This window comes from Leptonychotes weddellii, chromosome 8 (genome assembly GCF_054177405.1).
Source record: "Leptonychotes weddellii isolate Sample4059 chromosome 8, ASM5417740v2, whole genome shotgun sequence".
Lineage (NCBI taxonomy): Eukaryota > Metazoa > Chordata > Mammalia > Carnivora > Phocidae > Leptonychotes > Leptonychotes weddellii.
The window spans coordinates 4,827,394-4,851,903 of NC_138376.1; the positions used below are offsets into that span (position 1 = coordinate 4,827,394).

General features: G+C 42.5%; 1 protein-coding gene across 2 annotated transcripts in view; it reads right to left on the bottom strand.

Moving 5' to 3' along the window:
- Window positions 1–24,510, bottom strand: part of LOC115941038 (uncharacterized) — a 383,272-nt gene that overhangs the window by 284,064 nt on the left and 74,698 nt on the right. The window contains exons 1-2 of one of the 2 annotated variants that reach the window (XM_081827606.1): window positions 22,581–22,690; window positions 2,988–3,031 (exon numbers count right to left, since the gene is read on the bottom strand). In XM_081827606.1, coding sequence (XP_081683732.1) covers window positions 2,988–3,031; window positions 22,581–22,665 — 129 coding nt within the window. In that variant the 5' untranslated portion in view covers window positions 22,666–22,690. Of the gene's footprint in view, window positions 1–2,987; window positions 3,032–22,580; window positions 22,691–24,510 lie in introns of those variants that run through there. The other variant, XM_081827607.1, reaches the window with a different exon arrangement.

Sequence of the window (24,510 nt, forward strand, 5' to 3'; positions counted from 1 at the left end):
GTCTGTCCTGTCACTGTCTCGAGGACCAGAAAGTCCTGGTCATTGTTGGACTGCTGCTGTCGAGCTGGCTTCCCGATATGGGAGCAGGCTAAGCGGGATGCTCTGTGTGGCTAGAGATGGCAGTGGGCTTGGTACAGGCCTTGGAAGGCAATGAAAGGCTTAGACTCCAACCTTGTAGTTAGAAAGCACAAACTCCCGGGGCACCTGGGTGGCTCAGTTGGTTAGGCGACTGCCTTCGGCTCCGGTCGTGATCCCAGGGTCCTGGGATCGAGCCCCGCATCGGGCTCCCTGCTCGGTGGGAAGCCTGCTTCTCTCTTTCCTACTCCCCCTGCTTGTGTTCCCTCTCTCGCTGTGCCTCTACCTCTCTCTGTCAAATAAATAAATAAAATCTTTAAAAAAAAAAAAAAAAGAAAGCACAAACTCCCATTTCCCTCTCCCCACATCCACACTCACGACACCAAACGTGTGCGTTTTCCCACACCAAGCAATTCTCCGAACCTTGATGGACATGCAGTAGGCAAATTGCAAGTTAATTCAATTCTGACACTGGCCAAAGTTGCTCAGACCCCGCAAGGGAGGGGCTCCGGCCCACGAGACTGCTCTCCACCTCAAAACGCCAACTGCAAGTCCAGGTCACTGCCCGTCGCTCCCACGGACCAGCTATCTAAATCAGGGGTTCCCCCAACTCTTTTCTTGGGCTCCGTAACTTACTAGAACCACTAGAAGAACTCAGGAAAACAGTTCACTTACCAGATTACCAGTTTATTACGAAGGCTACAATTCAGGAACCGCCAGACGAAGGAGGTGCCAAGGGCGAGGGGCCAACAGGAGGCCACCTGCCAGGCTTAGCTCCCAATACCTCCAATAATTTAAATCCAGAAGCTCTCCAAACCCCTTCTCCTAGGGTAGGCATAATGAACTAAATGATTGGCTACTGGTGTTTAACTCAACCTCCAGCCCCCTTCTCGCCTCCCTGGAGGTCAGGGGGCAGAGCCTGGAAGTACCAGTCCTCTAATCACACGGTGGTTCCCCTGGCAACCAGCCCCCATAATTAGAGGCTTTCCAAGAGTTGCCTTATTAACAGAAACTCAGGTGTGGTTGAAAGGGGCTTGCTTTGAATAACAAAACATATCACTCCAGAGCTGTTTCAGGAGCTGGGAACAATAACCAGATATTAAAACAAATGATGCTTCTATTAGTCTTAGGAAATTACAGGGGTTTCAGGAGCCCTGGCCAGGAGCCAGAGATGAAGACCAAAATATATCTTTTTTATTATATCACAGTGACCCAGGTATAAGTGCACCATCTTGTGTATTTTGAGCATCGCTGCTGTGTTAAACACAAATAAAAATAGGGTGTATAGAGAGTAAATATGCTGGTTTTCTTTAGACCAGTATTTCCCTTAATTCTACCATGCATTAGAATCACCTAGAGAATCACTCCATGCTCCCTTTGATAGCTCAGCTGGTAGAGCGGAGGACTATAGAGAATCACTCCACCCACAGAGTCTCTGATTCAGTCTGGGGCAGATTAATAATGCAACTATTTGCATTTCTAACAAGTTCCCAGGTGATGCTGATGCTGCCGACCTCAGGACCACACCTTGAGAACCACTGCTCCAGACTAAATCGGCGCCTCCAAACATACGAAATACCAGAGATATATATATATATATATATATTTTTTTTTTTTTAAGATTTTATTTCTTTGACAGAGAGAGACACAGCGAGAGAGGGAACACAAGCAGGGGGAGTGGGAAATACCAGAGATATATTTTTATTTTTTTATTTTTCCGCAGTTTTACGAAGATATAATTAACATACAGCACTGTTTACATTTAAGGTGTAGAGCATAATGATTTGACTTCCACATATTGTGAAATGATCGCCACAATAAGTTAAGATCCATCATCTCAGATAGGTACAAAAAAAAAACAAAAGAAGAAGAAAGAAAAAGAGGGGAAAAAAGGTTTTTTCCTTGTGATGAGAACTCTTAGGATCTACTCTCTCAACAACTTTCAAATACACTACACAGCAGTGCTGACCATGGTCATCATGTTGTATGTGACATCCCTAAGATTTGTTGTTATAGTATCTGTCTGTACAGTGGGTCTATTGAACAGACTGGATATTTCATATAAAAGAATTATTGTTGGGGCACCTGGGTGGCTCAACCGTTAAGCGTCTGCCTTCAGCTCAGGTCATGATCCCAGAGTCCTGGGATCGAGCCCCGCATCGGGCTCCCTGCTCCGCAGGAAGCCTGCTTCTTCCTCTCCCACTCCCCCTGCTTGTGGTTCCCTCTCTTGCTGTGTCTCTCTCTGTCAAATAAATAAATAAAATCTTTTTTAAAAATTTTAAAAATTAAAAAAAAAGAATTATTGTTGGGGCACCTGGGTGGCTCAGTCTTAGTTAAGCATCTAACTCTTGATTTCGGCTCAGGTCATGATCCTCGTGGGTTGTGAGATCAAACCCCGCATCGAGCCCAGAGTCTGGCTCCATGCTCAACACAGCGTGCTTGAGATTCTTTCTCCTTCTTGGTCTGCCCCTCACCCCCACAAATAAATAAATAAATAAATAAAATATTTTTAAAAAATTATTGTTAACTATTGTCTTAGGTGTGAAAACAGTATTGTATCTATGTTTAAAAAAAAAAGAGTTCTTATCTTTATGAGTTATGCATTGAAAAAGGTTTTAAGTTGCCATCTGCCTTGTACCCAAACTCTCTCCTCATGGTAGGGTTTACCATTCCCAAGCATGTTTTCTCTCACAACATGCATGTATGAGTAGATAAAAATAAAACCAAAAATATAATAAAGTAATAGCATATATAAGAAACTAAAATAAAAGCAAAAGGAAAACCACCAGAGGGATGGTGGCCATTAGGATGTTTAGGGCAGCCCAAGAAAGAGCAAGAACCAGGCCACAGCCACAAAGCGAATCAGTATGACCCTTTATCTGGAAATCTTCACCACCCGAAAAGTCTCTTACCTGAGCATGCAGGGTGCTAACGCTTCCGTAGTCCCCTGAGAGTACTAGGAGAGAAAGGGAAACTGAGTCAAAAGTTGTAAGAGTAAACAGGAGGACAAAGCAGAGTGACATTTCAGTACACATTTTGGTCTACCTTGAAGGTTTCTAGAGGAACATTTGGATAGTTGATTGTTTATTAAACACATAAGATCGGCCTTGGACTTGCCTGCTCTGGGGCCATTCTATGCCAGGGACTCACTCCAGAGGGCTAAGCCCTCCTTCTACCTGGAGCAAAAGCTGGAAGCACCCGATAACCTGGTTTTAGCAGCAGCTCTGCTACTCCTATTGTAAGGCAATGCAAACACGGCTCTCCCCCTTTCTGGGGCTAGACTTCATTATCTGAAAAATGAAGGGTTTTAGATGTTCATAGTACCTACCAAAGCTAACAGTGCATTACTACTCGTGAAAAAATACTGGCCCTGGCATGTAATCAGAAGCAAAGAAAGAAAGCTAACACACATATATATGCTAGACCCGATTGTCTATTGCTTATTTCATTTACCCTCTAAAACCATTTTTGTGGGAGCCTGGGTGGGTCAGTCGTTAAGCATCTGCCTTCGGCTCAGGTCATGATCCCAGGGTCCTGGGATCGAGCCCCGCATCGGGCTCCCTGCTTGGTGGGAAGCCTGCTTCTCCCTCTCCCACTCCCCCTGCTTGTGATCCCTCTCTCGCTGTGTCTCTCTCTGTCAAATAAATAAATAAAATCTTTAAAAATAAATGAATAAAAAATAAAAAATAAAACCATTTTTGTAAGGGTAGTCTCGATAGCAACAGAAGGCTCTGGACAGAGAGACCGGCTGAGAGTATACAGTAACTTGCCCAAGGTCATAGAACCAGCATTCGCAGAGCCATAGATCAAAACCAGGAGCTGGCTGACCCCAGAAGGACGTTCTTCCCACTACACCATGGGCGGCTTACTGAGCGCCATCCTGTTGCTGGTAGAATCACATCAAAGCCACGGTGACCTCTGACTCCGGGACTTACAAAGACGTGCAAGGTTATATCAAGGGTGAAGTCTGTTTTCTGTGCCCAGACTTACCTTTCTAAAAAATCTGCTATTTTGTAAGAATCTATTTGATTATAGAAATAATTACCCGATATCTGATACAATTAGCTTACGATGTTTCTAATTTTTTTATTCAAAATATTTATACTTTCCTTTCTCTAATATTCTTCATTTAAAAAAAAAAAGCACAGTTTATAAGAGCAGGTTATGTCTGGATACAACAAGGGGAAAGGCTTGGAGGTTTTTCCCTCCCTTAAAACTTTTAGAGGCTATCCCCCGCCCAAACTACTTATTTTCTAAGCATCTGGTTCCACAAGCAAAGTGACTGGCAAGTCATGAAAGAACTAACTAGTTCACATAGTGGCTCCTTTTTTTTTTCTTTTTAAAGAAATAAAATTCTAGAGATTAGAAATACACCAGGTTTCCTATTCGGCCAAGGCAACAAAACAGCTCCAGTGGGTGAACACACTGCATAAAGCAACTATCTGGCTCTCTGGGGCTCAAGGTCATTTTTCACTCCATACAGGGATTCACATAATTGGCTACGCACGTTCGTCCATTGAATCAGGTGGCAAGAGAACCTATTAGATAGATCAGTGGTCTGATGTAGGACACAAGCTGCTCTTGCCCCCTCCAGGCTTAAAATAATTCAGCACCATCAACCTCCCCCATTAAGTACAATTAATTTTATGAAACTGAAAAAATAAGGATTTTATTTAAAATGGCTGACACATGCTACGCACAGCAGAAAATGCCAACTGTGCACACGACAGCAGCGTCCCTCAGGTCCCACTGACCTCGAGGTGCTAATGAGGGAGTTCTGCAAAGACTGCATTAAAAAGGATCCTACATTTAGCCAGCCCTGACCCCAATCCAAACTTTTCTCCCACACCACAGCAGGAGGGCCTTACTAATTGGAATGTGCAGAACACGTGGCCCGAAACATGTTTCACTAGCACGCACCCACGGAGCGTCCTCAACAACATACACGTGCGCAAACACACACGCGCGTGCACACACCACTCCGATTCCTTCGCCTTAAGAAAAAATTTGCACAATAAATGTGGGTTTAAAAATTAAAGCATGTGTGTGTTTTACAAATACACACACACACACACACACACACACGGAAATGGTTTTCCTGAGCACAGATCTCCCCCTAAGACGGGTGGTATTGACCAGACGTAGAAACAACAAAGATCCCGGGTGAAAAGAGACCCTCTAATCACATTAGCTTGTAGTTCTAAAGGAAGATGGTTGCTCTGGATTTCCCTTTATACATAGCAACTTCAAAAAATCCCCATTTTCTTAGTACATCTTTATGTAGGGAAGCCTGCGTGCCTTTGAAGCCTCAACACAAAACAAACAAGAGTCTTTACAAGTCCTGTCTGACCACCCAGGGAGAATCAAATAGTATTTTTTCTCCAGTAGGCCACCCCAGGATACTGCGAATAAAAAGGAAAAGGAGGAACTCATCATGTAACCGGGATGTATTTTTCTAGTGTCATTATACACTGTTTTAATCTAAATATTATGGTATATTTTTCACTAGCAAAGCCAAAGCAGATCTAATTATTCATTTATTAATAGAAGAAGTTTTGAAAGAGCAGGAAATAGGTTAAAACCACGGAACAGCAGAGAGGAGGCTGGGGGTGGGGGGGAGATTAAGGAATTTTCTTCTCAAAATCCCAAGCATCAAGCAGGGATTTTTTAAAAGTGCTGACGGTGGAGAGGGGGCCGGCTGTTCCTTAGGACAAAAGCCCTGGGATGAAACCTCTCAAGGGCCAGACTGCAGGAGACACCAGGGGAGGGAGTTTCTGGGCACCACACTGAAGAGCTTAGTTACATGCTAGTATTTTAGAATCATGAGAAGGTCTTAGAGTCATAAACATCCTAAAATGCACTCCTCTAATCATGTTGTATCCCTGCACCAAATCTCCATGTGGGTCGAATGAAAACCAGATCCTGTAGCCAGACATTAGGGAAGTCCAACCAGTTTCCCACGCCTGGTTTCTACTGCCACCATTGGGGTCCCATGGTGCTCCAGGCAGCAGGAGGTCCCTGCTGTTCCTCACGTACGCAGGGCACTTCTACCTAGTCACGCCCGCACAGAGGGTCTTTTCTTCTCCTGAAATGCCCTGCTGGCCTCATCTCCCTCCTGACTCAACCTTTAGGACAGAATGGAAAGAGGTTAATAGACCTCCTCCTGAATCACAGCTCTGTCCCTCAACAGCCTGCCTGGTAGCTTCGGGCAAATTACTTAATCCTATTCTTTGCCTCACTTTCTCCATCTGCGAAATGGGGACATGAAAGCCTGTCTCACTGTTAGGAACCAAAATGAACTACAAGGGAGGATGGTAATCAACTGATGCTCATCAACTTCATAAGTCTTATTTCCCTGCACTCACGTAAATGCCACCTTCGCCCCACTCCAGCCAGTCTTCCTTAACACCCGCAGCCAAAAACATCTCCCTCTTCTCTGAATTCCTATCCCAATCTCACTACAACAGTGTCTGGTACCTGATCACTCTCCACATGCACTATGACTACCCATCTATCGTCATCTCACCCACCAGACTGTGTGCTCTTTGGAGGTAGGACCCATGTTTAATTCATATTTATATTCTTTCCAATGTCTCGTACATAATCAAATATAACCACCTCAGGAATCTAATATTAACAGTTCCCTTTAAATATTCTAGACATAGCCCATTATTCTCTAACTAAGGAAACTGAGTCCATGTGAGATGAATAACCACACTACTAGTAAGTAATAGTACCTCCTCCTACAGGACCAACTTGAATGGTTGGATGGAGAGGTGGGTTAAGGAACAGATAGATGGATGGACAAAGAGACATAGGGACAAACCCACCAGCAATCAGCTACAACATCCAAGATATCGTCAGCAATTCAAACCCTGGGGGATTGCGGACTGACCCACGATTTAACGGCCACCTCACCACTCCTGCTTTCTTCGTCTACTGAACATTTTTAAATGTCATTCCTTTAAGATTCCTTATGAAACCCAGATCGAGAAAACTCACCATGCGAAAGGATTTGAAACAGTATTCTCCTTCAACAGGAGGATCTCTTCATTAATTTAATGTATAATCATGTTCAAAACTTTGCAAATAAACAGCAGCTCACCTTCCCCTCGTGTAGCTCATTCATGCCGCCCCTTTTACCAAAAGCCAATACCAGGCGCCAGTCATGTGCTTGTCCCCACAGGAAGCCCACAGGTGGGCCGTCCCTGTGAAGAGCTTCAGCTCCATATCCTCTCTTGTTCTCCTCCAACTCTGCCGTCTCCATCTGTCCCTCCATTTATTCAGTAAAGTGCAGGGGCAGCACGATAAACCCCATCACAGAGATAATGAGAGGGGATTATGGAAAGGCAGATTGCAAAGCACTTGGCAAACACGTCAGTCTGAAGGTTTTGGATCTAGGAGCCCATTTCCCTTCCCTCTCTAAGGTTCAGGAAACATTGCAAACCTCTCAGATGGCAGGAAGCTCCAACCTAGGATCTGGGATGTAGAAAGAATTTTCCAGAACGCCGGCCTCCGGAGCCACATGAGGGACAGGACACAGCCCGGGAAACGTTCTGGAGCATTGCTGCGCCCCGTTCAAAAATGCCCTCCTCTCTCCATCCCTCTCTGAACTCTTAAACTCACTGGAAGTGCGATGTGGGTAATACACCAAGTGGAAAACTCATGGTGTGAGACTGTTGGTACGGGAGATGCGATACGAAGAGCAAATTCATAGCAACTGAAGACAACACACACAAAACAAATGGCTACAGCATTGTGCCAATCACTGTCCTTTCCCTTGTGAGGTTCCAGGCTACTCCAGGGGCATCCAAAGTCATTAACCAAGGCATTGCCTCGTGCACAGGACCCATCTGATGTAACTCTAGTGACAGTTCCAATGGCCACCCCATTGAAGATAGCCCTTCTGGCAAGATCTCTATCCCCACACTCTGCTTTCTTTGTTTACAGCATTTATTATCACGTGACATTAAATTGTGCCTTTTCTTTTTTCATTGTCGCCAGTCCCTCCCACCAAAACAGAAGCTTCTTTAGGGCAATGACTGTTTTCTTCACTTCCATATTCCCAGTATCCGGAACTGTATCTATATTCCCAGTATCTAGAAAGATGGTGAGTGAATATCTAAGTGGAATGATATCCACTTCCCAGATCAGAAACCTGTTAATGTAGACCCAGTGTTACTAAGTTCCTGACAACATGGTTTCTCTTTTGTTTCAAGTAACACCCGATTGGAACCTGGCTTCTCTCCACCGATACCTGAGGTTAACTCAGGAATAAGCCCAGAGAAGGAAGGAGGTGCTTCTTTTTTTTTTTTTTTAAAGATTTTATTTATTTATTCATGAGAGACAGAGAGAAAGACAGAGGCAGAGGGAGAAGCAGGCTCCCCGCGGAGCAGGGAGCCTGATGTGGGACTCGATCCCAGGACCCTGGGATCATGACCTGAGCCGAAGGCAGACGCTTAACAACTGAGCCACCCAGGCGCCCCGGAAGGAGGTGCTTCTAATTAATATACTGGGATAGCAGGTGCACAAGAGAGGGTCCTGGGCGAGCTGGGGTGTAGAAGTCACTTTAACCTGGAAGCAAAACCAGATTTGAGGAGGGTCACCACTGAGTACAGTCACTGGACTAGTCCAGATGCAAAGGGCAATAAGGAACCTGCAAGGGATGATATTTTCTGTCTGTGGATTTACCGGGGGCCCCACCGCCATCCAGAGTGTAAGAAAAAGTAACAATCTTCCTAAGAAAGAGTACACTGGGAATGGAGGCAAAAATCAGGTTGGAGGCCTTCACGTTATTAGAAAATATGCTTGTTGATCAATATACAAAGTAAAAAGTTCTTGCTGCACAGAGCTGCAGAAGCAAGTGAAAAAGAATTAAAAATAACCAATTTTAATTAATTAATTAATTAAGAACACCTGAAATCACAGTAATTTTTGCACCCCTAACAAACTATATATACATTGTATTTTTTTTCTTCCTTCCATGATAAATCATCTTTTAGGCAGGGGCACCATGCTGACTCAGTCTGTAGAGCATGCAACTCTTGATCTTGGGGTTGTAAATTTAAGCCCCACATTGGGCGTGGAGCCTACTTTAAAATAAATAAACAAATCGTCCTTTAGGCAAAAACTAGAACTGCATTAACTATTAACTTGGCAATGTACAAGTTTTTCGATTCTAAATTACCTTAACTCTTCACAAGCACATCTGTGCGGAGAAGAATTTCAGTGCACCTGCAGCCTTAGAGAAACACACCTTTTTTCTTGCTACTTCGAAAATAACTCAACGACATAACAATCGCATACTGGTTCTGCTCTTCATCCTTTCCCCCAAACTAAGAAATTCTCTCAACAAAATTACTTTAAAGGGACACATTGTATACAATAATGATACATTGCAATGCCATCTAATGTTTATACTGATCCTATAGAGGCAATGGTCTATTTGTATGCTTTTCCACCATAGGTACAAGAAAACCCAATAAGCACACTAGAAAATGTTGTAAGACCTCCCCCCTCTGTACATAAGCAAGCCTCAACTCGCTCACACATAAAAGTGCTGATTTGGTAGATGTCCACTGTCCCCGAACCAGTCTCCAGATACAGGAAGGAAAAGAGTGAGATCTTTGCAGCCTAGGAGAGAAGTAAACCTCAATAAGTAGTTGAGGAAGAAAGGGAGAGAGGAGGAGAGGCAGGGGGAAGTGACTGGAGTAAAAGATTAGGCAGGGTGGACAGCCAGCCAAGCCCCGAGAGAATGCAGTCACAAATGACCTTCTGCACCCAAATCACACTGAACGTCTCCGACGCCTCCAAACCAGGAATGAATTTCCTAGCAGGGGGCCAGGACACTTCTGGAGGAGAATCTGAGCCATTTTTCCTCTTCCTTAAAGAACAGCAGTAGAATCTGCCAACCTAGGTCCTGGACTGCCCATCCATCTTCTTCCTCCTCGCCTACAGAGTTCCCCTTCGATCTCTCATGGTAAACAAACCCCTTTACTCCTCACTGGATTCTCAGTTTCAATCATCATCAACAACAACAAAGACATTTGTGAGGGCTTGTCTATGCATGGCCCCTGCTAGACATTGTACAAACCCAAGTTAACAGACTCGGTCCCGCCTTTGAGGCTCTTCCCGAAGAGATTATTGTTTGGTTTTGTACATTTTACCACCAGAAAAACTCCGGGTGCATGTCCTATTAACAGCAGGTCTGTGACTTGGGGTACAAAGAGCAGTACATTTTATAAGTCCCTGTAAATCAAAGTGAGCTCTCTCACACTCAAGTACTGTCCGCCCGTGCAAGCCACAAAATGGATTTCTAAACCGTGAAACCCACTCTTTTCGAGGAATGTCCTCCTTTCTTCTTCTTCCAATGCCTCGGAGTTGTTTTTGCAATCCTGAAATAGCATGGTCTCATTCAGGGCACGGCCAAGCAGAGCTCAATAAATATCTGAACCGTGTGTTACCGACACACATTAAATAATTATATCCCAGGATAATTACGCTGGATATACCCCTTCACCTATGGAAATGTTAAGGTGCAAAAAATATACAAAATGGAAAACAGAAAGGGGGTACTACAATGTCTGCTTTTCAAGGGTAGGGTTGAGTCTTCTTTTAGTAAATCCATGTTGAAAGTTAAATTTTCTTTAAGGCACTTCTATGCTCATGTTTTAAGATACCATCAGCTCTGAACTACTTTCGCCCAGAAAATAAAAATTCCTGGGATTTTCTTGTAGGGAAGTTCAAATGGTAGAAGAACATTTGATATTTTCAGTTTTCCTAAAGATCAGAAGGACTTTCAGAATAATGCATTTTTCCCTCAACAAAGGGCATCTGCAAAGCTTAGTCTGCTGAAAAAAATCATTCTGACAGTCTTAATGTATTCTTTTCAGGAAAGCTCTGTTCAGAGAATTCCACACACACACACACACACACAAAAAAAAAAATCAGTACCCCAGGAAAGCACCAATCTAAATCACTATAGCTTCTTGTAAATAGATGAGGCCAAAGTATTTTCAATATATTCTAGATGTTAGATTGTGGGGAGGGAGGGAAATAAGAATAATAATCTCTAATATTACATATTTTTTACATTCCCTTGATGGACCAATACTAAAACAAATATTTGAACAAGTTGCCAGTCTTTCAAAGAACATCTTTTAGAATCCAGCTGGAAGACAAAAACATCCCTAAGGTAGGAAATATAAAATTGCATCATTGTTGTAACTGAAAACAACAACCCCAACAAGAAAAATTATAGTATGATATTAATATAACAAGGCTCCTCTCATCCAGGACTCAGAATACTTTGCAAACACTCCCTGTTGCTGGGATGATACTGCTAGGGAATTCAAATATGAGGAATTTTAATGACTTGTGTCAGGTCACTGGTCATCTCAAGTGGTAGACCAAAATGTAAATACTTGATTGTGGTCTCCTGATTTAAAGACTCAACCACGTAACCTTCAATTAATAATTTAGAGAATCCTATTTCAGAGCCATTTTCAGGGAGACCCATATTAGTCTTTCCACTAAATTCTGATTTTCGCCTTTTTATTCTGTTTCCATTACTCCCATCACAGCCCAGGCAAGGTGTAGGATAACCGGGGTTGCCCCTCAGTGGTCTCCCTAAGAAGCCATCAATATCTCCCCCCACCTCCTACATCCCAGGCTAGAGCCCAGGATAGTAAGCAAAACTCCCTCACACACCTGTTTTATCATATCCTGCCCCAGGACAGGAAGCAAGACGTTCCCCCTTGCCTGTCAGAATGTTCAAAGTTCTCGATCAGGGATCTCATACTTTTGTCATTCCTACAACACACACACACACACACACACACACACACACGACCCGGGGACATCCCCGTTCTCCTTGTTCCCTGTTTGTTTGTGCTATAGTGACCTTTGCCCAGAAGGCTACCATCATTTCTAGGGGCCTTGGTTTCCTAAATAGACACCCAGTGAAGAAGATATTTGAGTTGAAAGAAACCTTGGAGCCCACTTAGTCTAACCCTGCCACCCTATCCACACAAGCCAGCATGGTTGACGGCCAACTTCTCCTTCACATTTTCAGGAATGAAGAGTTCACTGCTCTGAAGAACAGTGCTCTGTCAGGCATTTTAATTGGGAGAAAACTCTTGTCTGAGCTGAATTCTTGTATGGTCACTGGGACGTCCACCCAACAGGCCCGGGTCTGCACCCCAAACTGATAACAAGTGAACTTGCTCTGCAACAAGATGGCCTTTGCAATGTTTGAAAACAACTGTTATGTGTATCCTTAATCTTCTCAGCTCGAAGTGCGTTTGGCGAGGCCCTTCAATCTTCCTCAGGAGTCCTGGTTCTCTAGCTCCTTTGCCATCCCAAAACTCCTCTGATTCGGCGCTGCCTAACGAACCACTCTTGTCATGCATGCCAGAGAAGATGATACTGTCTGTACAGCATACTGGGAAGAGAGGCAAGGCCATGGGGCAGGGCTGGGGGGATGGAGCTCTAGCCTAGAAACCGCGTGTGGTTCCCAGATGGAAAGCACTGTGCTGACTTCACTGGTTACTCTTTTTAAAGTCTGGCACCCAAAATTGAACACACTCTGCACAGACCATCTCCAATCCAATTCATTCCATTAAATGTCCCCCCAGGAACTAAAGCCAACACTCGTTTGTCTTCTTCCTGATCACTAAGTGCGTAGTATCTGCTTGAGCAGGCTTTGACATTTGACATCAGGACTTTGGACTCTTCCTTCCTTCAGGATTTTCCCGAATGAGCCTCTAATTTCATGTGTCGGATTCACTTTCGCAGCGTGACTACAACATCACCAGGGGCTGGGTGTCACTGTCGTGATCACCATGCCCATAGGTTTGCCATAGAGGACTGGGCACACAGTAGGGCCTCCTACAAACAATGAGCAGAGCTGGTACAGTCTCTGGCCAGGAGGGCATGGCTTACGGGCTATGACCTGGTTCAAAAGATACAAACCGCACCTGAAGAGGAAGTTTATCGTTCTGTCTGTTTATTCAGGCCGAATCTAAACAATGACACAGACTTGCAGACTGGAAAACTTCGTACAAATAAACGCTTCCAGACAGGTCCAGATTGGGAAGGAGGGCCGTGGAATTCCATCTCCCATCTGGGTTATGAGGCCCAGACATTCGTCCCTCAAGTTATAAACACGATTAAATGATGTTGCATCGTTTTCTTTAAAGCTCTGTTTGCTTTCAGATTAGACTTTAACATTTAATAAGTTTCCCATCAGAATATGGTCGGAGTGGAGAGTATTTTGATTTAAGCTTTATTTCAAGTATGAAACTCAAGCTGTGCTAGTTAAAACAGGCTCTAGTTATAATTCAGCCTCACAGTAAGGTCAAGACTCTTGGATTCCCCTAATCCTCTTCCTCTAGAGCTGAAATGCCTGGGAATCCAGTGAATTTACATATTCTTCTTTGGCCACGAAGCTAAGTCACAGTGTCCCAGCCAAACTCTTTGTCTCAGGCCTCTGGATTCAGGCTGACTTACTCCTAGACTGTTCAGCCCAAAATTCAACCTTGGGAGGGCAAACTTTAAGGTACCAATCCTGCCATAGGAAGTGCCCTTCTTTCCTGGAGATGAGACCTCCCTCTCCTTTTCTTCCTCTCCCACTGCTCTCGCTGAAGCCTGTACATTTGAAACTCCAACAGATTAATGAGAAGTCGGCACTGGTCCCTCTGGACATGATCCATTTTTATGCGAGCTATGAGAACTTGGACACTTTACAGATCCTGGAGGAATGAAATACGAGGAGAGAAAAGGAAGTTTGACACATGCAGAGAGACTGCTCTCCGGGGTGGGGAGAAGCTAAGAGAGGGGAAAACACTAAGACAGGATGCGTAACACAAACTTAACAGACCCATTGCGCCACCGAACAATAAAGACCAGCTTCTCCACTAAAGTTTGGAAGTGGAGCTGCTACTACGAGCTTGTAATTCCATGCAAAAAAAAGCTCGTGGCTGAGGACGAGGACCTTAGCGCTGACCCTGCATTCACCTTCCCATTCTCACTGCTGGTCCTGTCTACCCAAGGCAGTTGCAGAAAGAGGGCAAAAGTGATTTTACATGGAAGGTGAGATAGGGTAAAAATAGGTGCAAAACAGACTAAGTCTGCCCTTCTTACTCTTTAGAATCCCAAGCAAGAAAAAAAAAAATTGTGATGATTCTGGGATGACCCTAGGATAAGGGCAGAGGAGGCCGGAGGCAAATTTTCAAAGCAGAGCTACAGGGGAAAATTAAATCCCAACCCTGATTCTACCTCTGAAAAGGACATTTCCATACAAATCTGTTCGTTAGAAGCCAACACTATTCTCAAGTGCCACCAATCCAGGAGCTCAGCCCCTAGGGAGAAACTATTAATTTTAATTCTATACCAGGACCTTTAAAAGTCTGAAGGGAGGGGCACCTGGCTGGCTCAGTCGGAAAAGCATGCGACCCTTAATCTCAGGGCTGTGAGTTCAAGCGCCAAGTTGGCTGTAGAGATTACTTAAAAATAAATAAATAAACTTAAGCAAAAAGTCTGAAGGGAGGATAATGGCTTAAGGATAGCAGCAAACAACTTAGTTCAGTCTACCTTAATATAAGCAGCAAACAACTAGTAAAGAAAACAAAAAAATCTCCATTCTAATCTACATTAATATCCATTTTTTAAAAATCCGTAAATAAGACAATGTGAAGGAAATGACAATAATGTCAGATTAACACCTAATTCAGCACTAGACACTTGATAGATGCTCCGTAAATTATTTCACGAACAACTGACTGACTGACTGACTGCTTACAAACATCAGAATTTACCAACTAAAAACAATAAATTGAAGATTGCCTTCTCATGGGCAAGGAATGTAGAAAAGAGAAATCAGAATGATGTTACTGTTTAAATCTCCAAAAGGACCATGACCAAAGGAAATGAGAATTTAAAAAAAAAAGTAATGAAAGCATTTCGTGATTGACAGTACTTATGCTGCATCTCTTTCAAATTAACTGAATTCTGTAATCACTTGCATCATCCCTATGAAATGAATATGACACAGAAAGACTAAGACATGGTGTGAGCTGAACCAAGACTGTTATGAGGCTAAAGTTCTTTTGAGACAGGGAGTGTAAATGCTATTCAATAATTACAAGAAATACTTTCAATCAGGCTGCCTCAGTATGAACAATTGTCCAAGAGCGTTTTTCTAAATGCACATTAATTCTTACATTTTCTCCACTCTTTACCATGATTAAGATGAGCTCTGTCTTCTTGTCTTTCTACAATCTGTTTTTTGCTGACTATTGTCTTATGGGTAAGGTGTAAAATTTTTTTCATTATTTTCTAGAGATTTCCTATTTCATGAGTCTATCTTTGTGGGGATATCATTTTATATTTTGAAATAAACCAATCCATTCTAAATTACTTAGCTACAAATGCATGGAAATATCTCAGTTTGGGCAAATACTTGATAGTTTTCTCAGGTTCCTCTATGTAAAAGAAATTACACATTTATCTTCTCACTGACCCATTTTAATTTTTTTTTAAGGAATGGGGGTCATGCTATATAAAGATACTTTGTACTGCCCAATGATGTGAAGCCAATCGGACTTCAGACAAAAGTATCAGACTTCACTTGAGTTTTAAGCAAAAAACTGTCTCCCAGTAAAAATAATTTGAAAGGTAAGATTAATTCTGTATATCTCTGGAAGGCTTTATTTCTCAAATTACACAAGTGACTACCCTTGGTAAACTAAATAGATTCTATACATCACATTTCTTCTCTGCAATGCTTGCATTTGACTGCCCAGTAAATCCATTTTGTGAAAACACTTATTCATCTCAACTTTAAGGGCAAAATTAAGGATATGATATATTGTTCTTTATTGCATGAAAAACAATCTTCAAATTACTTTTACCTACTGATGTTTATGTAGACTTGAATAGATGAATTTGACATTTTGGATTCTTCTAGGTAAAATAAAATAAAATAGTATCCTGGGATTCAGACAGACCAAACAATCAAGGTGTTCATATGAGCAAGCAAGGGCTGGGTACTCTCTGAAAACAGGACTGCGTCTTCTACCAAACCTTACAGAAGAGGGACTCTGTTTCAACTCAAACTAAAACAGCAAATTAGGTCGTGAATACAAGAGACCTTGGTGGGAAGACTTGGGCCGATCTTAAGGACACCCAAGCACATGCAGGAAGCCTGCTGACTCTGAGAAGCTCGGGAGGGAGGTGGTCCTTCCAAGAATATGCAGAACAGTTAGGGAGGAAACGCCCCACCAGAATATACCCAGAGATGAAGAACAATGGAACCATCAAAAGCAGATTCCTCTTGAAGGAGAATGGGGGTCAGCCCAAGCTGCAGAAGACTTTAGTACATCCCATGTAATGCTTTGTCTTGTTGTTGTTTGTGGACCAGGAAAGACAATGTATTTTGTTCTTGTGGTGAGCACTGCATGATATACAGACTTGTCAATCACTATGTTGTACACCTGAAACTAATGTAACATTGTGCAACTACACTTCAATTAAAAAAAAAAAAAGCATATTCATTTAAAAAAAAAAAAAAGGAATGTATTTTGTCCTTTAAGGGGTGATTTTTAGCTTTGGATTTTCTATTTGAAAAATTTTACATGCCGTATCTAATTCGCACACACAAGACCCCCTAGGGATTGTAGGATTCTTTAAATAAATCAAATATTACATACTTTCTCTAACTCTGATTTCGTTATGAGAACTGATAAGTTTTGCTGCATTTTTTAAAAGAAACTCCTTGAATAAATTACAGTGCATCCATTGCATTCCATCAAATGCTATGCTGCCATTCATAGGAACGAGGAAGACGCTGATGTCTGGGCTTGGAATAATGATCATACTATGTGGACATGTGGGGGGAAAGGCCAGTGGTACAAAAGATGCAGCCACTCAGGTGGAGCCCGGGTGCTTTACCTGGTAAGTAGGTGTAAAACAATGAAAGTCTGGTTGGCTGGCAGGCTGGCTGGCTGGCTGGGTGGATGGATGAATGGATAAATGGATGGAAAATGTTTATAATGGCTCCTTTATGAATTAAATAACTCGTTCTTGTGTGAACAGCCTCAAGTTTCAGATTTGGTCAATAATGAGAGAGAAATACCATTACTACCCACTGCGCTGCAAGCCTTCAAGAACAAGTTCAACCTGGGTCTCAGGTCTAAGAGTGCATTTCTTTAGAGCTATCAAAATGAATCTCCAGTTTTGACTTACTCCACTGATTGAAATGACGAAAGTAGAAGACTTAGGTTTGTCGTCGTCCTCCCCACCCCCGCTCCTGGCCCCTCTACACTATAACTCTTGGGCAACTTTCCCACACAAACTGATTTTCAGTGTTCCCGAGGAGAATTTATTCAGACCAGCACATTCAAGAAAGAACCAACAAGATTTAGGAAATTTAGTCAAGCTTCTTTCGAGGGATTTAAAATAGTCCTGGTCCCATAGCCCAAATGAACTCAAAAATTACAGTTTTATGTCATCTCTATGATGGACCCTAAAGCAATTCTGAGAAGAAAAGGAAAATAAATAAGCCCTAAGCGAGTTCCTCGGAGTTGGGGTTGGGAAGGGAAATGGACAACCTTTATCACTCTTCCATCAGTCCGAAATTGTAATATGTCTAACAAGAACAACTGTCACAACAGTAGCAAAACTGTTTCCCTTCAATAAAGGTGTTGGCTGTGAATAAATAAAATATTTACAGGGTCTTAAAAATGGATATTATTCCTATTTTTGCTCTCTTGATAGGCAACAATTTTGAGACATTTATTCTTCATTATAGGAACAATAACCACCCATCCGAACAGCTAACACACAATCCTTTGCCAATATTTAGTGAATAAATTATGCTGGATCATTTTACACTAGAATTATGCCAACATCTTTGATCATTCCTTCATTGCACTCTCTCTTTCATTAAAACAAAATTTTACTTAGAAAAACTCTTGGTTTTAACGTTTACCTATTCTCTGGGAGGTATTTTATTTCTTTTAAGATTTTATTTATTTATTCATTAGAGACAGAGAGAGAGAGAGGCAGAGGGAGAAGCAGGCTCCCTACGGAACAGGGAGCTGGATGCAGCACTCGATCCCAGGATCCTGGGATCATGACCTGAGCAGAAGGCAACCACTTAGCTGACTAAGCCACCCAGGAGCCCAGGTATTTTATTTTAAAATAAGCCCTTTCTTATACTAAAACTGCATTCTGCCAGAATCTACAGTTGTAGTGTTCTCTTGCTTCTAGCTCTTCTGCATCTTAGCCATCTTTCAAAGAGCAGCTTAAATTATATCTTACTCCTAACAACGCTCCCTCACCTGAATACTCTTTTTGAAGAATTCCTGTTTCACTATTATTACCTATTATTTTGATACCTATTAACTCTTTTAAACTTAACTTTAAGGCTTCAAATATCCAAGAACTGTCTGTCTATTGGACTTTATGTTCCAGAGCTCCTAGAAGGAGCAACTATGACATACTTTTTTCCCTTTCTCGCCTTAACCACCACATACCAGGCATTCAGCCAATAGTTCTTGAATGAATGAGTGAACGAAAAAAATGAATGATCGCACACCATGCACTTTCAAAATGAGCTTTGGAATTAACCACCCATGTGTTAAGGTGATTTTCCCACAGATGTTCCAAAGCCCCCTTGAATTTTCCAGCTAATTAAAAGGAGCAATGAGTAGAATCTTAAAGTAACAATAAACACAAAAAGACCGTTATACATTACATCTTAGTAGAGTACATTTGGAAATATGACTTAATCAAATATAATCTAGTAATGCTAATGTGGTAGGGTAGGCTTTTGGTTTTGTAATTTCAGAGTTCTACATTAGAAGTAATACAATGTAATATATGTTTAATTATGTATAAAAAAATATACATTTCCTTGAAGTATCACAACAACTTCCAAACAGGTACTCTTGGCCCAAATAGATGAGAAGCTGGTTTGATTTACCTTGGCTTGAGGGAGGCTACCGTTTTCCAGAGCTTCCCAAAAGGTGGCTGTGAGATCTGACTGGTGTGCTTCCATATTGATCTCCACGGTCCTGGGTTGGCTGGATGGAGGCTGCATGTCCAGAGCCCTGGGAACAGCTGAAGCCCCAGGGCCAGTCATCTTTGGACACATGCAACCTTCTCCATTAACTCTAGCATGTGTGCCTTACAAATATTTCAGGTGTGAGGACACCTGAGTGGCTTAGTCGGCTGGGCGTCTGCCTCCAGCTCAGGTCATGATCCCAGGTCCCAGGATCGAGCCCCACATCAGGCTCCCTGCTCGGTGGGGAGCCTGCTTCTCCCGCTGCCTGCCATTCCCCCTGCTTGTGCTCTCTTTCTCTCTCTTTTATAAATAAATAAATAAAATCTTTAAAAAAAATATTTCAGGTGTGCCAGAATGCAGGAAAGCAGGAGAAACAGTCAGGATGACCCCCCTTCTCCACCACTGGATTGGTGAACACCAGTGCTTTTCCTCTGTTGCACAGATGGTTGAAGGAATCAAAACCCACTATCGTATGAAACAAAAAATCCGCAGATAGGCTGCAAGGTAGAGAAACAGGGAGGGAAAAATCGCTATTGGGCTTACAATTTAGGAATATCTTGCATAATAAGTGTATCTCTTGGGGGGAAAATAAGTATTGTCCTAAGAACTGATCCCAAAGTCTGTCCTGGGGAGGCAACTGTCTTTATTTGGGAAAACATCTTTATGGGTCACTTGAGAGCAAGGGAAGACAGGAAAGAAAGGAGACAGTGTGGCTAAACCTCTATGTAAAAATATTGCAGAAATTTGAGGACAAGGAAGAGAGAGATGAGAAGAAAGAGGGGAGTGAAAAGTATCAGTGATTTGCAAAATCCCGGAGTCTGTGGAGAAAGAATGGCCATAAGATATTGAACAACAAGGATGTCTACCATAAATTTTAAATTCTTGGTATTACTACCAGTCTAAACACCCTCAGTATTACCAAATTTTCATTAAAATCTCTACACTCGGGGCGCCTGGGTGGCTCAGTCGTTAAGCGTCTGCCTTTGGCTCAGGTCATGATCCCAGGGTCCTGGGATCGAGCCCCGCATCGGGCTCCCTGCTCCACGGGAAGCCTCCTTCTCCCTCTCCCACTCCCCCTGCTGTGTTCCTGCTCTCGCTGTCTCTGTCTCTGTCAAATAAATAAATAAAATCTTTTTAAAATTTAAAAAAAAAATAAAAATAAAATCTCTACACTCATAATACATTGCTTTTTCTGCAAAAATCATGAGAAAGAGCTTGAAGCTCATGTTTCAGTTTGTGCAGAGTGAAGAGAAAGGGACAGCTCTGCAGGGGGAGAAAGGAGATTAAGAGTTCAAATGGAAAAGGAACTCAAGAAAAGAAATAGCCACACAATCCGTAAAAATTCAAAGAAATCTTGACAGGGGCTGGTGAGGAAAGTGGGTTCAAACTTTGCAAAATCCATGGAGGGAGGATATGAGGACATCTTAAGAGGTAAATCAACAGCTACATTCTGGGAGATACAGAGTAATAGATAAAGATTTGATAAATATGGTGTGTAGTAAGAGATGTGATTGGCAATAAATAATCTTCCTATCATGAATATGAGTGTGCATGTTATTAAAAATAGGTTGAATTTAGTTCCATGTAACCTCCTTTTAAATAGGCTCCCTTAGATCCTCAAATTTAAAAAATCCTAAAGGCCAGAGGTGACTCTGTTGTATGTGTTTGCTGTAAGGTCACCAATCACTCAGACACTGACCCTCAGAGTTCTATTTAAAAACCCAAACTACTGAGTTTGCATGTCTACCAACATAATGACAAATATCTAGACACTTCTGTTTGTCAAAGCTGCAATATTTCCATAAAATTATCACATCATTAATAAATTCTAAATGGCTTCGCTTTCATGCATATAGGGTTACTATATTGATTTGGTCTCATTATTATGAAGTTACTATTAGTGACCTGTATATTCTGAGCTGTATTTCCCATCATTAGAGTTGTATGTGGCACTGAATTATTCCCATTTTCTCAACAAAAACCATGTGTTCCATGGGGGACATGTGGTAGACTGCTGCCCAAGGATGGAGCCACAGCTCCCTGTCTCATGCAGGATCCCAAGCTATGCCCATCAGACAGCAGCACTGCTGTGTTCTGAATCTTCTCAAAAGCGTGAGGCTGTTCACAAAGACACGCACCGCACCAACTTATTCATCCTGGTTTTCATAGGAACTGGACTTTTTCTTCTGGGTTTTAAACCAAGGTAAACACCAGTCAAGGTATTTTCCAGAATCAAAATGTAGCGCTTGTGTAAAAGGACAACATTTTCACAAAACTGCTTCTTAGTATCTGCATTTTTAGAGTTCTCAAAAAAATATCTTTTGCTGAATTAGTCTATTATCTGATCCAACTAAACTCAACCACAGCTGATGATGTCAAAAGCCAGCAATGAAGCAAAGCTCCACTTCTGCCCTTAATTATGTTTAAAATGAATTTCAGCCTGCAGACTTCGTGCCTTCACAGACTATGGAATAATCCACAGGTACCAGAACCACTAGTTCCCAAGTGACACAGTGGCTTACGATTGTATTTTCATAGTTTAGTAAAAACAAACATACAACATGGGGGGGATTATATAAATTTATGATTAAAGAAATCAACTGAGGGGCGCCTGGGTGGCTCAGTCGTTAAGGGTCTGCCTTCGACTCAGGTCATGATCCCAGGGTCCTGGGATCGAGCCCCGCATCGGGCTCCCTGCTCAGCAGGAAGCCTGCTTCTCCCTCTCCCACTCCTCCTGCTTGTGTTCCCTCTCTCGCTGTGTCTCTCTCTGTCAAATAAATAAAATCTTTAAAAAAAAATTAAAAAAAAAAAAAAGGAATCAACTGAGATCTGTTTGGAACACATTTTTTCCCTTCTAGAAATCGCTCGTCCTCACATTTGGCAACTCAACAGTGATTTGTAATGCACTGAAACATTTGCAAACTCTTCCCAAAGACAGAAACCCATGTCTTCATGGTGACATGTTCCTTCTTAGATAAACATGTCACAGTTATATTATGCAATGTACTAGATTCCACAGCTTTTCAGTTAGAAAAAAAGAAAAAGAAGTCATATTTAAATCTGGAATGGTAAGCTGACAAATGGAAGCCATCTTGTAAAGTAAAAGAAATAAATAACTTTTGTAGGAAAAAAAAAACTACAGAACAGTTAGGCTCAAAACAATAGCTATCGGCAGAAAACATGACAAGACGTATAGCAGCTCATTAAAAATTCAGAGGATATTGGGAAAGTCAAATTTAATTTGCCCACCTTCCCCAAATATGCTGAAGGACGTTTGACAAACTCAACAACACACAGTTCTATGAAATTTAAAAACTTGCAAGTTCTATCATCCTCAGCCTCTGCTTCTCAATGGAAGCAAGAGACTGAATGCAACTCGTTTTCTAAAAGCTTACCTCCCAGGGATTAAAGGGAATGTAGATAAATAGGGGAAACAAACCATTGGTTACTGAAGCATCAAGGGCTCCAAACAGCACTTCTGAGTTATGGACATGCCAAAAGGTAGAGAAGAACACTATCTTCATGTTGACCTTGCTACATTTCCCAAGGGTTAGAGCAAGCTAAACTGCTCTGTGACCATCATGCATAGATATTAAGAATTATCAAAGACCTTATATGTTGTTCTGTTCCGGTCCTGTTTCCTGGCAGATACTGCTATTCCTCGTTCAGAGAAAATGCAGACCTACAGCATTTTGGTAACTTTCATTCTCATAAACGCTGCCCACTACCCCCTTCCCCACCACTCAGCCCCCCACACCCAGCCAACTCTAATGCCATCAACCATTCACATTTGATTCTCATTCATAATGGTCACAGGGTAAAGAAAAGGTTACAGCACCAGAATACAAAAGCTCAGTGTCATTCAACACATATAGCAGCTACTGTGTCTAGGGTACCAAGAGAGAATAAAGAAGCAAAAATGGCCCCTACCCTGTCAGAGTGTGGCTGGGAAAATTAAAAAGACAAATACACCAAGAATCACTAATGGAGGACAAGTGGAGTAAATAAGGGTGCTCAGGAAACGTGGAACAAAGCCATGGTTGGGATCAGGTGCTTCTGACAAGGGAAGGACTCCCCGGCCAGGGACTGCTGGACAAGCAAGGAAGGGCACCCACTGGGTGAGCAAAGACTTGTGCAAGGGTGAAATTGGGAAACATGGAATTTTCCAGGGCACACGTTAAATAGCTCATGTGATCAGGACATTGTTACAGTTCCTCGAAGCTTCCCAGGTAGCCCCCAAACTGAGCTATGTAGTGCTGACATTGTTATCCATCTGGTATGTCCCACTGCACTTGGAATCAAATGCACACACACACACACACACACACACACCACCCCCCAGCTCATGAAGCCCAAGTCACCAGGCAGGCACCTGCCAGTCCCACTCCCAGCCCCGCGCTTCCTGACTCCACAGCCTGACCCCCTGCTTGGGGTTCCTCACACCAAAATCCTTCCTGACCCAAGGCCTCTGCTCAGCCTGTTCCCCCCTACCTCAAATGCCCTTCCCCCATCATCAGAGGACAGACTCCCTTCGTAATTCAGATCTCAGTTTAGAGGAGGCCCCTTCAAAGACCTCCCCCACCAGATCACCCCACCAGCAGCCCCCACACTGCCAACTTCATCTCACCCTGCTTTAATTCTCTGCAGAGCAACACCTGATATTTCTCTTGGTTATTATTCTTACCACTGAAATTAGTACAGTCAAACTTCAGTAGGCACAGATTTTCTACTTACAAACTTGCCTACCTGGCTAAACTTTATTTGTAACCCCCAAATCCATACCCTCTACACTTTCACGTCATTCACAAACAAGCCCAGAGCAGTGAGAATTTGGAGTTTCCCAAAGCACGTGTTCCCAGCTGAGGGCCAACAAGGTGAAAGGTGATGCTCTGCCTTCTGAGTTCAGCTCTCGCTCACTGTAAACAAGAGTGCTTCCTGCGGTCCATTTAGTGCCCATTTTTTGCATTCTTGTGTGTTTTTGTTGGTGATTTTGCTTTTTAGACTGCCCCCCACACGTGGTGCTGAAGTGCTGTGTGGTGTCCCCCAGTGCAAAAAGACTGGTGTGCTTCCCAAGAACATGTACGCGTGTGATGGGCTCCGTTCTGGCACGAGTTGCAGGGCTGTTGGCCATGCGTTCAACTTTAATGAATCAATAATATATATTAAGTAAGGTGTCTTGAACCAGAAACACACATAAAACAAGGTTATGTGTTGCTGAGTTGAAGAAAATGTTACGAGCAGGGGCTTGCAGGAACCTAATCCTTGTATTTCCCCTAGGAGCAATGGTCCTGCGATTGTTGATTTGGTGTTCGTGGGGACTTTAAACAGTATAACTACTGTGTAAAACAAGAACTGAATGCATTTATTTT